Source organism: Pristiophorus japonicus, chromosome 20, assembly GCF_044704955.1.
Source record: "Pristiophorus japonicus isolate sPriJap1 chromosome 20, sPriJap1.hap1, whole genome shotgun sequence".
Taxonomy (NCBI): Eukaryota; Metazoa; Chordata; class Chondrichthyes; family Pristiophoridae; genus Pristiophorus; species Pristiophorus japonicus.
This window is the reverse complement of record NC_091996.1, coordinates 86,022,082-86,036,171: the sequence shown is the minus strand read 5'-3', so window position 1 is coordinate 86,036,171 and position 14,090 is coordinate 86,022,082. Positions and strand designations below refer to the sequence as shown.

The window sequence follows — 14,090 nt, the reverse complement described above, 5'->3', positions numbered from 1 at the left end:
CCCCTGTGCTCACTGCCCCGTGTCCTAACTCGCACCGAGTCCCGCTCACCCATCACCCCCTGTGCTCGCTGCCCCGTGTCCTAACTCGCACCGAGTCCCGCTCACCCATCACCCCCTGTGCTCACTGCCCTGTGTCCTAACTCGCACCGAGTCCCGCTCACCCATCACCCACTGTGTTCGCTGACCTACATTGGCTCCTGGTTAATCAACACCTCGATTTCAAAATTGTCATCTTTGTTTATAAATCCCTCCATGGCCCTCGGCCCCTCCCTATCTCTGTAATCTCCTCCAGCCCCACAACCCCCCGAGATGTCTGCGCTCCTCTAATTCTGCTCTCCTGACCATCCCCTGATTATAATCACTCCACCATCGGTGGCCGTGCCTTCTGTTGCCTGGGCCCCAAGCTCTGGAACCCTAAACCTCTTTACCTCTCTTTCCTCCTTCAAGACGCCCCTTAAAACCGACCTCTTTGACCCAGCTTTTGGTCACCTGCCCTAATTTCTCCTTATGTGGCTCGGTGTCAAATTTATTTGTCTCATAACCCTCCTGTGAAGCGCCTGGGGACGTTTCACTACGTTGGAGGCGCTATATAAATACAAGTGTATGAAGTGACGTCTTCTCGTTGGGTTGTAGCTTCAGACGGGGCTGGGGGGTGGGGGGAGGGTGTGTTTTTGAGGTAAATATATTCCGATTATACCCTCCTTTTGCCTGTGTGTGAAATGGGCTTCCATCCACATGTCCGCAGCTTAACTAAATCCGCCTATTTCCACTGAAAGTCATCGCCTCTGATTGGGGCATTGGCCACCTCCCTGCCCTCTCACCGTGCCCGATTGCCCCCAATATATGTTCCTTTAAACCGACCTCTTTGACCTAGCTTTTGGTGCCCTGTGCTAATTTCTACTTATGCGGCTCGGGGTCAAATTGTCTTCGCTGGGTAATATTCTCCGACCCTCCCCATATTTACGAAAGGATATACTTGCTTTGGAGGCAGTTCAGAGAAGGTTCACTAGGTTGATTCCGGGGATGAGGGGGTTGACTTATGAGGAAAGGTTGAGTAGGTTGGGCCTCTACTCATTGGAGTTCAGAAGAATGAGAGGTGATCTTACTGAAACGTATCAGATTATGAGGGGGCTCGACAAGGTGGAGGCAGAGAGGATGTTTACACTGATGGGGGAGACTAGAACTAGGGGGCATGGTCTTAGAATAAGGGACCGCCCATTTAAAACTGAGATGAGGAGGAATTTCTTCTCTCAGAGGGTTGTGGATCTGTGGAATTCGCTGCCCCAGAGAGCTGTGGAGGCTGGGACATTGAATATATTTAAGACGGAGATAGACAGTTTCTTAACCGATAAGGGGATAAGGGGTTATGGGGAGCGGGCGGGGAAGTGGAGCCGAGTCCATGATCGGATCAGCCATGATCTTATTAAATGGCGGAGCAGGCTCGAGGGGCCGAATGGCCTACTCCTGCTCCTATTTCTTATATTCTTATTAAACCGCCCCCTCCGCGGCGGCCCACCCGTGTGTGTGCGCAAAATGTATTTGGGGGCCATTTAACCCAAAGTCATGCAAATGGTGGGCTGTTATTGTCATGGAGGGACCATCAGAGGTCAAAGGGGGAGCCTGGGGAGGGTTCGGCCATTTCCGGAGAGAGACTCGGCCATTTCCGGAGAGACTCGGCTATTTCCGGAAAGACTCGGCCATTTCCGGAAAGAGACTCGGCTGTTTCCGGAAAGACTCGGCCATTTCTCGCCGCCCCGCTCAGAGCGCCGAGCCGCGGCCAGGTAATGGCGGCCTTGCGCTTTCTCTCTCTGTCTCCTTTCTTCCCTTCACCCCCCCCCCCCTCCTCCTCGGGGGGCCGCCTCACAGTTTCTCCACCCCCGCTCCTTCTCGGCGGGGGCTGCGCTGAGAATACCCGGGCTCCCCCCCACCCGCCGCCCCTCGGGCCTTTCTGAGGCGGCTGTTGGCCGCAGGAAAATGCCAGGCTTCTCCCCAGGCCTTAGGCCCGCCGGTTGCCAACCCCACCCGGGAGGATTCCGGGAGGAATCGGCCACTGGGTGGCGCCAGAGAGTCAATGCCAGAGGGAGCTGTACCTGCCCTGGGAGTGTTTGATGGGACAGTGTAGAGGGAGCTTTACTCTGTATCTAACCCCGTGCTGTACCTGCCCTGGGAGTGTTTGATGGGACAGTGTAGAGGGAGCTTTACTCTGTATCTAACCCCGTGCTGTACCTGCCCTGGGAGTGTTTGATGGGACAGTGTAGAGGGAGCTTTACTCTGTATCTAACCCCGTGCTGTACCTGTCCTGGGAGTGTTTGATGGGACAGTGTAGAGGGAGCTTTACTCTGTATCTAACCCCGTGCTGTACCTGCCCTGGGAGTGTTTGATGGGACAGTGTAGAGGGAGCTTTACTCTGTATCTAACCCCCTGTACCTGCTCTGGGAGTGTTTGATGGGACAGTGCAGAGGGAGCTTTACTCTGTATCTAACCCCCTGTACCTGCCCTGGGAGTGTTTGATGGGACAGTGTAGAGGGAGCTTTACTCTGTATCTAACCCCGTGCTGTACCTGCCCTGGGAGTGTTTGATGGGACAGTGTAGAGGGAGCTTTACTCTGTATCTAACCCCGTGCTGTACCTGCCCTGGGAGTGTTTGATGGGGCAGTGTAGAGGGAGCTTTACTCTGTATCTAACCCCGTGCTGTACCTGCCCTGGGAGTGTTTGATGGGACAGTGTAGAGGGAGCTTTACTCTGTATCTAACCCTGTGCTGTACCTGCCCTGGGAGTGTTTGAGGGGACAGTGTAGAGGGAGCTTTACTCTGTATCTAACCCCGTGCTGTACCTGCCCTGGGAGTGTTTGAGGGGACAGTGTAGAGGGAGCTTTACTCTGTATCTAATCCCCTGTACCTGCCCTGGGAGTGTGATGGGACAGTGTAGAGGGAACTTTACTCTGGTTATCGAACCATTACGTCTGCGTCCTCATCGTTGACTCCACAAAAGGGGTCCCAATGCTGAGAGTCCTGCTCCAACAGGGGTCCTGACCGGCGGGATCTAATCGTCCCATCGACCGTCCTGATTCAAGTGGCGGGGTTTGACCTGACGCGAGATGTGAACCTTTGCTTGTTGCAGGAAATGACGACCAACGGGACCCAGTCTCACCCGCTGTTCGGCGGCTCCTTCTCGGCCGTGCTGCCTCCCGACGCGATAGACGTCAGGTAAGCAAGGTGTCGACGTTGTAACCCAGAGCGTGCAGACGGCCTCTGTCCCAACCCGCTGGCTCTTGCCCCTCCCCCTCGCCAGTGGCGGGGATGTGGTAGTGTGAACACGGCTGTAACCCGCTCCCAATGTTCTCCAGTTGTCCGCTGGAAGAACACAAGATCAGGAGGAGCAGGAGTCGGCCATTCGGCCCCTCGAGCCTGCTCCGCCATTTAACACCACGGCTGATTTTCCACCTTCCCGCCCGATGCCCGCTGTAATGTATTTGCTTCACGGGTTCTTTGCGTAAGAATTCATACCAACACATTGCTGTTGAGAACTAGTTGGTTTATTAGCAAAGGTTTAACGATCACACGACACATTACCGGTTCATCCACCGGGCTCACAACCACCTGCCCCATCGTGGATCCCCCGAACCCAACTGGCCAGGGTTTTATTGAGTCTTGTGAACATCATGTGACTGGCTAAGCCCCTCCCAACTCAACAGCTCTACAACTATTTTTGTTGTATCTGTAAATCTAGTGCCCGCTAGTTAAAGGGAGAGACCCACTCCAAAAGCTTTCAATTAAGTGTCCCGTTGTTTTTTTTTTGAGGGCACCAAAAACACACGTTATACAAGTGCCCCCTGGCTAAAACGGGAGGGGGGCACTAAAACCGACAAACTTAAACGAATTAAACTTTAGATCAGCAGCTCTGTGAGCTCACACGTGCATACATTATACCCATATCCCTTGATTCTCCTAGAGTCCGAAAATCTATCGATCTCGGTCTTGAATATACTCAATGACTGAGCCTCCACAGCCCTCTGGGGCAGAGAATTCCAAAGGTTCACCACCCTCTGAGTGAAGAAATTCCTCCTCATCTCAGTCCTAAATGGCCGACCCCTTATCCTGAGACTGTGCCCCTGGTTCTAGACTCCCCAGCCCGGGGGGAAACATCCTCCCTGCATCTACCCTGTCAATCCCCCTCAGAATCTTACATGTTTCAATGAGATCACCTCTCATTCTTCTAAACTCCAGAGAGTATGGGCCCATTCTACACAATCTCTCCTCATAGGACAACCCTCCCATCCCAGGAATCAGTCTGGTGAACCTTCGTTGCACCGTCTCAAAGGCAAGTCATCTTAGAATGAGGGGCTGCCCATTTAAAACTGAGATGAGGAGGAATTTCTTCTCTCAGGGTTGTAAATCTGTGGAATTCGCTGCCTCAGAGAGCTGTGGAAGCTGGGACATTGAATAAATTTAAGACAGAAATAGACAGTTTCTTAACCGTTAAAGGAATAAGGGGTTATGGGGAACGGGCGGGGAAGTGGAGCTGAGTCCATGATCAGATCAGCCACGATCGTATTAAATGGCGGAGCAGGCTCGAGGGGCCGTATGGCCTCCTGTTCCTATTTCTTATGTTCTTCCTCCGATAAGGAGACCAAAACTGTGCACAGTACTCCAGGTGTGTGGTCTCCAAAGCCCTGTACAGTTGTAGCAAGACTTCCTTACTCTTGGTCTCCAAACCCCCTTGCAGTGAAGGCCAACATACCATTTGCCTTCCTATTTGCTCTCTCGATGTGTAGTTGGAGCTACACTCATCCAGGCAAGTTGCTCCGTTCATTGATTGCAGTTTTCTCCCCCACCTTCCCGTGCCCCTTGAAGGTGCTGCCTCTTGCTTGGGTCCACCATCATCCGTCCAACCCATGCGTCATGTGTGTGTCTGCACGGCGAGAGCTAGCCAGCCTATCTCGAGATGATGGGGGATGGGGGGATGGGGGGGGTGGGGGGGAGGGGGCGGAATCCTAACTATTGTTTTTTGTTTTGGTTTCCCGAATCCCCCACCATCAACATCCTGGGGATCACCATTGACCAGAAACTTAACTGGACCAGCCGCATAAATACTGTGGCTACTAGAGCGGGTCAGAGGCTGGGTATTCTGCGGCCACTGTCTCACCTCCTGACTCCCTTTCCACCATCTACAAGGCACAAGTCGGGAGTGTGAGGGAACACTCTCCACTTGCCTGGATGGTCGCAGCTCCAACAACACTCGAGAAGCTCGACACCATCCAGGACAAAGCAGCCGCTTGATGGGCACGCCACCCACCACCTTCAACACTCACTCCCTCCACCACCGGCGCCCCCTGGCTGCAGTGTGCACCATCTACAAGATGCACTGCAGCAACTCGCCAAGGCTTCTTCGGCAGCACCTCCCAAACCCGCGACCTCTACCCCCTAGAAGGACAAGGGCAGCAGGCGCATGGGAACACCACCACCTCCACGTTCCCCTCCCAGTCACACACCGTCCCGACTTGGAAATATATCGGCCGTTCCTTCATCGTCGCTGGGTCACAATCCCGGAACTCCCTCCCTAACAGCACTGTGGGAGCACCTTCACCACACGGACTGCAGCGGTTCAAGAAGGCGGCTCACCACCACCTTCTCGAGGGGCAATTAGGGATTGCCAGCGACACCCACATCCCAGAATGAATCTATCTTACAAAAAAAAACACTTAAAGCACCCAACTCGTCGCTGCTGTGACTTTTCTGTTCCCTCCTCCCGTGCAGTGATCTCCGTGAGGTTGCGGATAACCAGGAAGTGTTTGTACACAGCAGGACAGACCAAAGCATCATCATCGAGCTGCTGGAACACCAGGATCAGGTGCCTGACCAGGACGCAGCCAGGTAAGGTAGCAGTGTCTGTCCAGCGATCAGAGCAACAACTTTATTTATATAGCGCCTTTAACGTAGTGAAACGTCCTAAGGCGCTTCACAGGAGTATTATGAAACAATTTGACACCGAGCTGCATATGTAGAAATTAGGGCAGGTGACCAAAAGCTGGGTCACAGAGGTCGGTTTTAAGGAGTGTCTTGAAGGAGGAGAGAGAGGCGGAGAGGTTTAGGGAGGGAGTTCCAGAGCTTGGGGCCCAGGCAACAGAAGGCACGGCCACCGATGGTGGAGCGATTATAATCAGGGATGCTCAGGAGGGCAGAATTAGAGGAGTACAGACATCTCGGGGGGGGGGGGGGGGTGTGGGGCTGGAGGAGATTACAGAGATAGGGAGGGGGCGAGGACCATGGAGGGATTTGAAAACCAGGATGAGAATTTTGAAATCAAGGCGTTGCTTAACCGGGAGCCAATGTAAGTCAGCGAGCACAGGGGGTGATGGGTGAGCAGGACTCGGTGCGAGTTAGGACACGGGGCAGCGAGCACAGGGGGTGATGGGTGAGCGGGACTCGGTGCGAGTTAGGACACAGGGTCAGCGAGCACAGGGGGTGATGGGTGAGCGGGACTCGGTGTGAGTTAGGACACGGGGCAGCGAGCACAGCGGGTGATGGGTGAGCGGGACTCTGTGCGAGTTAGGACACGGGGCAGCGAGCACAGGGGGTGATGGGTGAGCGGGACTCGGTGCGAGTTAGGACACGGGGCAGCGAGCACAGCGGGTGATGGGTGAGCGGGACTCGGTGCGAGTTAGGACACGGGGCAGCGAGCACAGGGGGTGATGGGTGAGCGGGACTCGGTGCGAGTTAGGACACGGGGCAGCGAGCACAGGGGGTGATGGGTGAGCGGGACTCGGTGCGAGTTAGGACACGGGGCAGCGAGCACAGGGGGTGATGGGTGAGCGGGACTCGGTGCGAGTTAGGACACGGGGCAGCGAGTTTTGGATCACCTCTGGTTTACGTTGGGTAGAATGTGGGAGGCCAGCCAGGAGTGAGTTGGAATAGTCAAGTCTGGAGGTAACAAAGGCACGGATGAGAACAGCGAGGTGCCTGCAGGCCCGATCGGGGGTTGGTGAGGGGAGGGAGGAGTGGTGTGCGACAGTCTAGGTGGGGGGTGGGTGAAGGCCGGGAGATCAGGGGCTCGGGGAGTTGTTGAGCCCAGGCCATTTAGACGGCCCGCTGCACAGGAGGGCTGGGGATCTGCGGGTTAATGGGTCAGTGTGATATTTTTTATTTGTAGTGGGATGGGCGACGAGCTGTCATGGCGACTACGTCTGTTTATGCTGCACTGTGATTGGGTAGAATTATATTGTGTTGGAATGTGATTGGATAGAATTATATTTTGCTCGAATGTGATTGGATAGAATTATATTTTGCTGGAATGTGATTGGGTAGAATTATATTTTGCTGGATTGTGATTGGGTGGAACTCAATTTTGCTGGACTGTAATTGGATAGAATTATATTTGCTGGACTGTGATTGGGTGGAGTTATTTTGCTGGATTGTGATTGGGTAGAAGTCTCTTTTTGCTGGACTGTGATTGGATCACGCTTGTGGTCAGCTGCCCCAATGTCGTCTCGTGGAGCTGGATATCTGATGACGCTCCAGTGAAGCGGCTTGGGACGCTTGCGGCGCTACAGAGATGCAGTTGAGGCGGCAGTGTCCGAGTCAGTGGTGCGTTGTGTCGGCAGGTACCATTTTGATGACGTTGCGGCCAGTAACGAGGCTTCGCCGGAGGTCCTGAGCGTGGAGCTGGTCGACACGGAGCAGATTGCGCTGCAGGAGCTCAGCAGCGCATGGTTCCTCTCCGGGAGACAGCGGGTGGCCAAATTCGCCGAGCAGGTCAGTAGCAGAAGGCCCGGGGGCACCGCCCGGCCATGGCACGGCTGAGAAACACCGGGTGGTATCACCCAGGAGGCATTGCAGCTTACGGTGCGGGCAGGGGGGGGGAGGGGTGGGGGCTGAAGCCTCCGATCTCATCGAATCTCTTGTGTGCAAAGTGCTGCAGTACAGCAGGACGTTCACGGCGCTACAGAGATGCAGTTGAGGCTGGATTGTGATTGGGTCCTGGTGCATGAAACACAAAAGGATAGTATGTAGGTACAGCAAGTGATCAGGAAGGCCAATGGTATCTTGGCCTTTATTGCAAAGGGGATGGAGTATAAAAGCAGGGACAAACACATTCTTCCGAGTTGCCCAGTCATTTTATGTATTTATGCCGGTTTTGCTGTAAAATACGAAGCGGTTTAAACTTTTTGTGGATGTTTCTCTATTTATTTATCATAGCTATACAAGGTATCATAGGTATCACAGCTATACAAGGTTTTGGTGAGGCCACACCTGGAGTACTGCGTGCAGTTTTGGTTTCCATATTTACGAAAGGATATACTTGCTTTGGAGGCAGTTCACTCGGTTGATCCCGGGGATGAGGGGGTTGACTTATGAGGAAAGGTTGAGTAGGTTGGGCCTCTACTCATTGTAATTCAGAAGAATGAGGGGTGATCTTATCGAAACGTATAAGATTATGAGGGGGCTTGACAAGGTGGATGCAGAGAGGATGTTTCCACTGATGGACTAGAACTAGGGGGCATGGTCTTAGAATAAGGGGCCATCCATTTAAAACTGAGATGAGGAGGAATTTCTTCTCTGAGGGTTGTAAATCTGTGGAATTCTCTGCCCCAGAGAGCTGTGGAGGCTGGGACATTCAATATATTTAAGGCGCAGATAGACGGATTTTTGAGTGATAGGGAGTCGAGGGTTATGGGGAGTGGGCGGGGAAGTGGAGCTGAGTCCATGATCGGATCAGCCATGGTCGTATTGAATGGCGGAGCAGGCTCGAGGGGCCGAATGGCCGACTCCTGCTCCAATTTCTTAGGTGGAGCATAGACCAGCTGCCCGAATGGCTGTAGACCCTTGTATGGTGTAGAGAAATGTGAAGTTTTCCACTTTGGTAGGAGAAATAGAAAAGTGGAGTATTTTTTAACGGTGAGAGATTGGGAAATGTTGGTGTTCAGAGGGACCTGGGTGTCCTTGTACACCAATCACTGAAAGTTAACATGCAGGTACAGCAAGCAATTGGAACATAAGAAATAGGAGCAGGAGTCGGCCATTCGGCCCCTCGAGCCTGCTCCGCCATTCAGTAAGATCATGGCTGATCTGATCATGGACTCAGCTCCACTTCCCCGCCCGCTCCCCATAACCCTTCACTCCCTTATCGCTCAAAAATCTGTCTATCTCCACCTTAAATATATTCAATGATCCAGCCTCCATAGCTCTCTGGGGCAGAGAATTCCACAGATATACAACCCTCTGAGAGAAGAAATTCCTCCTCATCTCAGTTTTAAATGGGCGGTCCCTTATTCTAATTAGGAAAGCAAATGGTATGTTGGCCTTAAAAACAAGAGGATTTGCGTATAAGAGTGAAGACAGGGCCCTGGTGAGACCACACCTGGAGTATTGTGTACAGTTTGGGTCTCCTTACCCAAGGAAGGATATACTTGCCATAGAGGGAGTGCAATGAAGGTTCACCAGACTGATTCCTGGGATGGGGGATTGTCCTATGAGGAGAGATTGAGCAGACTAGGCCGATATTCTCTGGAGTTTAGAAGAATGAGAGGTGATCTCATTGAAATATTCTTACAGGGCTCGACAGGGTAGATGCAGGGAGGATGTTTCCCCCGGGGCTGGGGAGTCTAGAACCAGGGGTCACAGTCTCAGGATAAGGGGTCGGCCATTTAGGACTGAGATGAGGAGAAACTTCTTCACTCAGAGGGTGGTGAATCTTTGGAATTCTCTGCCCCAGAGGGCTGTGGAGGCTCAGTCGTTGAGTATATTCAAGGCCGAGATCGATAGGTTTTTGGATATTCAGGGAATCGAGGGATATGGGAATCGGGCGGGAAAGTGGAGTTGAGGTCAAAGATCAGCCATGATCTCATTGAATGGCGGAGCAGGCTCGAGGGGCCGAATGGCCTGCTCCCGCTCCTATTTCTTATGTTATCATACCGTACCGAAGGGGGCCCTTCAGCCCTCCGAGCCCATGCCAACACTTTGAAAGAGCTTTCAAATTAAGTTACACATGACTTGCCCCTTTCCCCGTAGCCCTGCAGAACCGCCCGGCAAGAATCTCCACCTCCCATCACCAACCACTGAACCGGCTGGGAAGTGGGAATGCCTGGACATTGGGTGAGCACGGGACTGGGATTGGCTGAGGCGCATCGCCCCCGCTCCCGCCGATGGTCAAAGAATGCTCGCTTGGGTGATGTACTAGGGGTCAGTCGGCAGCCATCCAACCACAGTCCCGATGCCCAGCAGCAACAACTTGCATTTATATAGCCCCTTTAACGCAGTAAAAGCGTCCCAAGATGCTTCCCAGGAGCGATTATCAGACACAATTTGACACCGAGCCACATACGGAGACTTTGGGACACAGGTGACCAAAGGTTGGGTCGAAGAGGTCGGTTTTAAGGAGCGTCCTGAAGGAGGAAAGAGAGGCGCAGAGGTTTAGGGAGGGAGTTCCAGAGCTTGGGGCCCAGGCAACAGAAGGCACGGCCACCGATGGAGCGATTATAATCAGGGATGCTCAGGAGGGCAGAATTAGAGAAGCGCAGACATCTCGGGGGTTGTGGGGCTGGAGGAGATTACAGAGATAGGGAGGGGGCGAGGGCCATGGAGGGATTTGTAAACAAGGATGAGAATTTTGAAATCGAGGCGTTGCTTTACCGGGAGCCAATGTAGGTCAGTGAGCACAGGGGGTGATGGGTGAGCGGGACTCGGTGCGAGTTAGGACACGGGGCAGCGAGCACAGTGGGTGATGGGTGAGCAGGACTCGGTGCGAGTTAGGACACGGGGCAGCGAGCACAGGGGGTGATGGGTGAGCAGGACTCAGTGCGAGTTAGGACACGGGGCAGTGAGCACAGGGGGTGATGGGTGAGCGGGACTCGGTGCGAGTTAGGACACGGGGCAGCGAGCACAGGGGGTGATGGGTGAGCAGGACTCGGTGCGAGTTAGGACACGGGGCAGTGAGCACAGGGGGTGATGGGTGAGCAGGACTCGGTGCGAGTTAGGACACGGGGCAGTGAGCACAGGGGGTGATGGGTGAGCAGGACTCGGTGCGAGTTAGGACACGGGGCAGCGAGCACAGGGGGTGATGGGTGAGCGGGACTCAGTGCGAGTTAGGACACGGGGCGGCCGAGTTTTGGATCACCTCTAGTTTACGTCGGGTAGAATGTGGGAGGCCGGCCAGGAGTGCGTTGGAATAGTCAGGTCTTGGTGTAAAACTACTAAGTGCCCCAACCAATAACCGCACACAGACCACCAGGTTCCTGTTGGAAGCAATAGGATTGAATCCCAGCTTTACTTTCTTCTACTGTATCTTTCTGCTCTTTTCACAGGCCCGAAACACGGTGAATATACATCTGGTACTGTTCAGGCTCCCGCAGTACTCCACTGATATCCTCATCACCTTCAATGATCCGATAGTAATCAGGTACCGTTATCATACCTGTAATGTAGCCAACTTTGCTGATGATACAAAGATGGGTGGGAAAGCAAGTTGTGAGGAGGAAAGAAAGAAAGAATCTGCAAAGTGATATCGACAGGCTCAGTGAGCGAACAAGAATTTGGCAGATGGACGATAATGTGGGAAAATGTGAGGTTATCCACTTTGGTAGGAAAAATAAAAAAGCAAATTACTATTTAAATGGAGAGAGATTACAAAATGCTGTGGTACAGAGGCACCTAAGGGTCCTTGTGCATAAAACACAAAAAGTTAGTTTCCAGGTACAGCAATGATCAGGAAGGCAAATGGAATGTTGGCCTTTATTGCAAGAGGGATAGAGTATAAAAGCAGAGAGGTCCTGCTACAACTGTACAGGGTATTGGTGAGGCCACACCTGGAGTACTGCGTGCAGTTTTGGTCTCCGTATTTAAGGAAGGATATACTTGCATTGGAGGCAGTTCAGAGAAGGTTCACTCGGTTGATTCCGGAGATGAGGGGGTTGTCTTATGAAGAAAGGTTGAGCAGGTTGGGCCTCTACTCATTGGAGTTTAGAAGAATGAGAGGTGATCTTACTGAAACATATAAGATTCTGAGGGGTTCGACAGGGTACATGCAGAGAGGATGTTTCCCCTTGTGGACAAATCTCGAACTCGGGGGCATAGTTTCAGAATAAGGGGTCGCCCATTTAAAACGGAGATGAGGAGGAATTTTTTTCTCTGAGGGTTGTGAATCTGTGAAATTCTCTGCCCCAGAGAGCTGTGCAGGCTGGATCATTGAATATACTCAAGGTGGAGTGAAGGGTTATGTGCAACAGGTGGGGAAGTGGAGTTGAGGCCAAGATCGGATCAGCCATGATCTCATTGAATGGCGGAGCAGGCTCGAGGGGCCTTACGGCCTATTCCTGCTTCTATTTCTTATGAAACGTACAAAATTCTTACAGGGCTTGACAGGGTAGATGCAGGGAGGATGTTTCCCCCGGGCTGGGGAGTCTAGAACCAGGGGTCACAGTCTCAGGATAAGGGGGGCGGCCATTTAGGACTGAGATGAGGAGGAATTTCTTCACTCAGAGGGTGGTGAATCTTTGGAATTCTCTGCCCGAGGGCTGTGGAGGCTCAGTCGTTGAGTATATTCAAGGCGGAGATCGATAGATGTTTGGATATTAAGGGAATCGAGGGATCGGGCGGAGCAGGCTCGAGGGACCGAATGTGCTGCTCATAATTCCTATATTTATGCCGATTCTTGTGCCAGTTGCTCCCTCTAACCGTCTCTCTCTCTCTCTCTCTCTCTCTCCCACCACCAGCCCTCTCAGCAGCAGCAGCACTGGAGCTGAATCCGCCCAGACAGGAGGCCCCTCGGCCAACTCAGGCCAGCCCTGGACCCTGGAACACTTCCGCACCACCGTGCAGTCCTTCCAGCTCCTGGAGCCGGCGGTCTTCTCCTGAATGCCACGAGGAGCTCGCTCGCGGTCGAGCGCTGTCCACGCTCCGGAGGGAGACGAGGGGGTCCCAAAGAACGGGGCGCGCCTGGTGCCGGGGTCTGAATGGCGACGGTGCTTTGGCAAAGCGGGCGGCTTGTGTTGGGCCGATGTTGGGGCGACTCGAAATCTGTCCAATTGTGGGAGTAGCGTTTTATTGTTTTCAACCAACGAGGTATCTGTGCCGCCTGATTCTACGGATGGAGCTCACGCGGGAGCGGGAGTGTTGGCCATTCAATGGGCTGATCTGCGACCTAACTCCATGCACCTGCCTTTGGCCCCAGATCACTTCTGGTTAACAGAAAGCTACTGATCGCCGATTTAAAATTAACAAATCATCTAGTGTCAGTTGTGGAAGAGAGTTCCAAACTGCTACCTGTTCCGCCATTTTATTACGTCGCGGCCAATTTGTGCCTCAGCTCGCTGGAAATGGAGCTGGGTCACAGATCACCGCGATCTCACCGAGTGGAGCAACAGGCTCGAGGGGCCGAATGGCCTCCTGTCCCTGTGAAAGAAAGGGCCCAGGTCCTCTCTGTGCTGTGAGCTGACCTTAACCCCCGGGGTTCCTGCTCCTGATCTCTGAACCCTATAAAATGTCAGTCCCCATTTTCACCAAACGTGCCTGCCTGCACTTTCTTTGTTTCATTCTTTGATACTGTGCGCATCTTATTTGAAGCTGTCAGCCGTGGCTCAGCGGGTCGCCCTCTCTCGCCTTTTGAGGCAGAAGGTCGTGGGTTCAAAGTCCTGCTCCAGAGGCTCGAGCGCAAAATCCCAGGCCGACTCTCCCGGTGCCAGCACTGAGGGAGCGCGGCACAGTCGGAGGTGCCGCAGGCCGACACGTTGGACCGAGGGTCCCGTCTGCTCTCGGTGGGTGCGGGTAAAATCCAACGGAAGACGTGGGGCTGGGGGCCCCAGCCATTTCTCTCCCAACCAACACCCCACCCCCCCCCCACAAACGGCAGATTAACCGGTCAATGCTGCCCATTGCCACTTGTGGGATCTTGCTGTGTCCGGCCAACCGTGTGCCGAGCAGCCACCGCGCTTCCGAAGTACGTCATTGGCCGCGAAGCGCTCCAGGACGCCCTGAGGATGTGGCCGGTGCGATTTTATAAATGCAAGCTCGCGATTCCAACGGAAGAGATGATGTGCAGGGCTCGCAATCACCTGTCAAGCCACGGGCATTCTTTCAATAAAGTGCCAGGATGAAGCGC

At 53.5% G+C, this 14,090-nt stretch overlaps 1 protein-coding gene across 1 annotated transcript; it reads left to right on the top strand.

Moving 5' to 3' along the window:
* Positions 1-1,710: 1,710 nt before the first annotated feature.
* On the top strand, positions 1,711-14,090 carry rangrf (RAN guanine nucleotide release factor). The gene is made up of 6 exons (XM_070863089.1): positions 1,711-1,781; positions 3,120-3,205; positions 5,756-5,872; positions 7,600-7,750; positions 11,299-11,393; positions 12,706-14,090. The coding sequence occupies exons 2-6, from the start codon at positions 3,123-3,125 to the stop codon at positions 12,845-12,847; spliced, it is 588 nt and encodes a 195-aa protein (XP_070719190.1). The 5' UTR covers positions 1,711-1,781; positions 3,120-3,122; the 3' UTR covers positions 12,848-14,090.

Bases quoted from the DNA above. Each gene is read 5' to 3' on its own strand.
- rangrf (XM_070863089.1), top strand. From the start codon at position 3,123: ATGACGACCAACGGGACCCAGTCTCACCCGCTGTTCGGCGGCTCCTTC. The intron at 3,206-5,755 runs GTAAGCAAGGTG...CCTCCCGTGCAG, and splicing joins CCCGACGCGATAGACGTCAG to TGATCTCCGTGAGGTTGCGG. The intron at 5,873-7,599 runs GTAAGGTAGCAG...TTGTGTCGGCAG, and splicing joins CCTGACCAGGACGCAGCCAG to GTACCATTTTGATGACGTTG.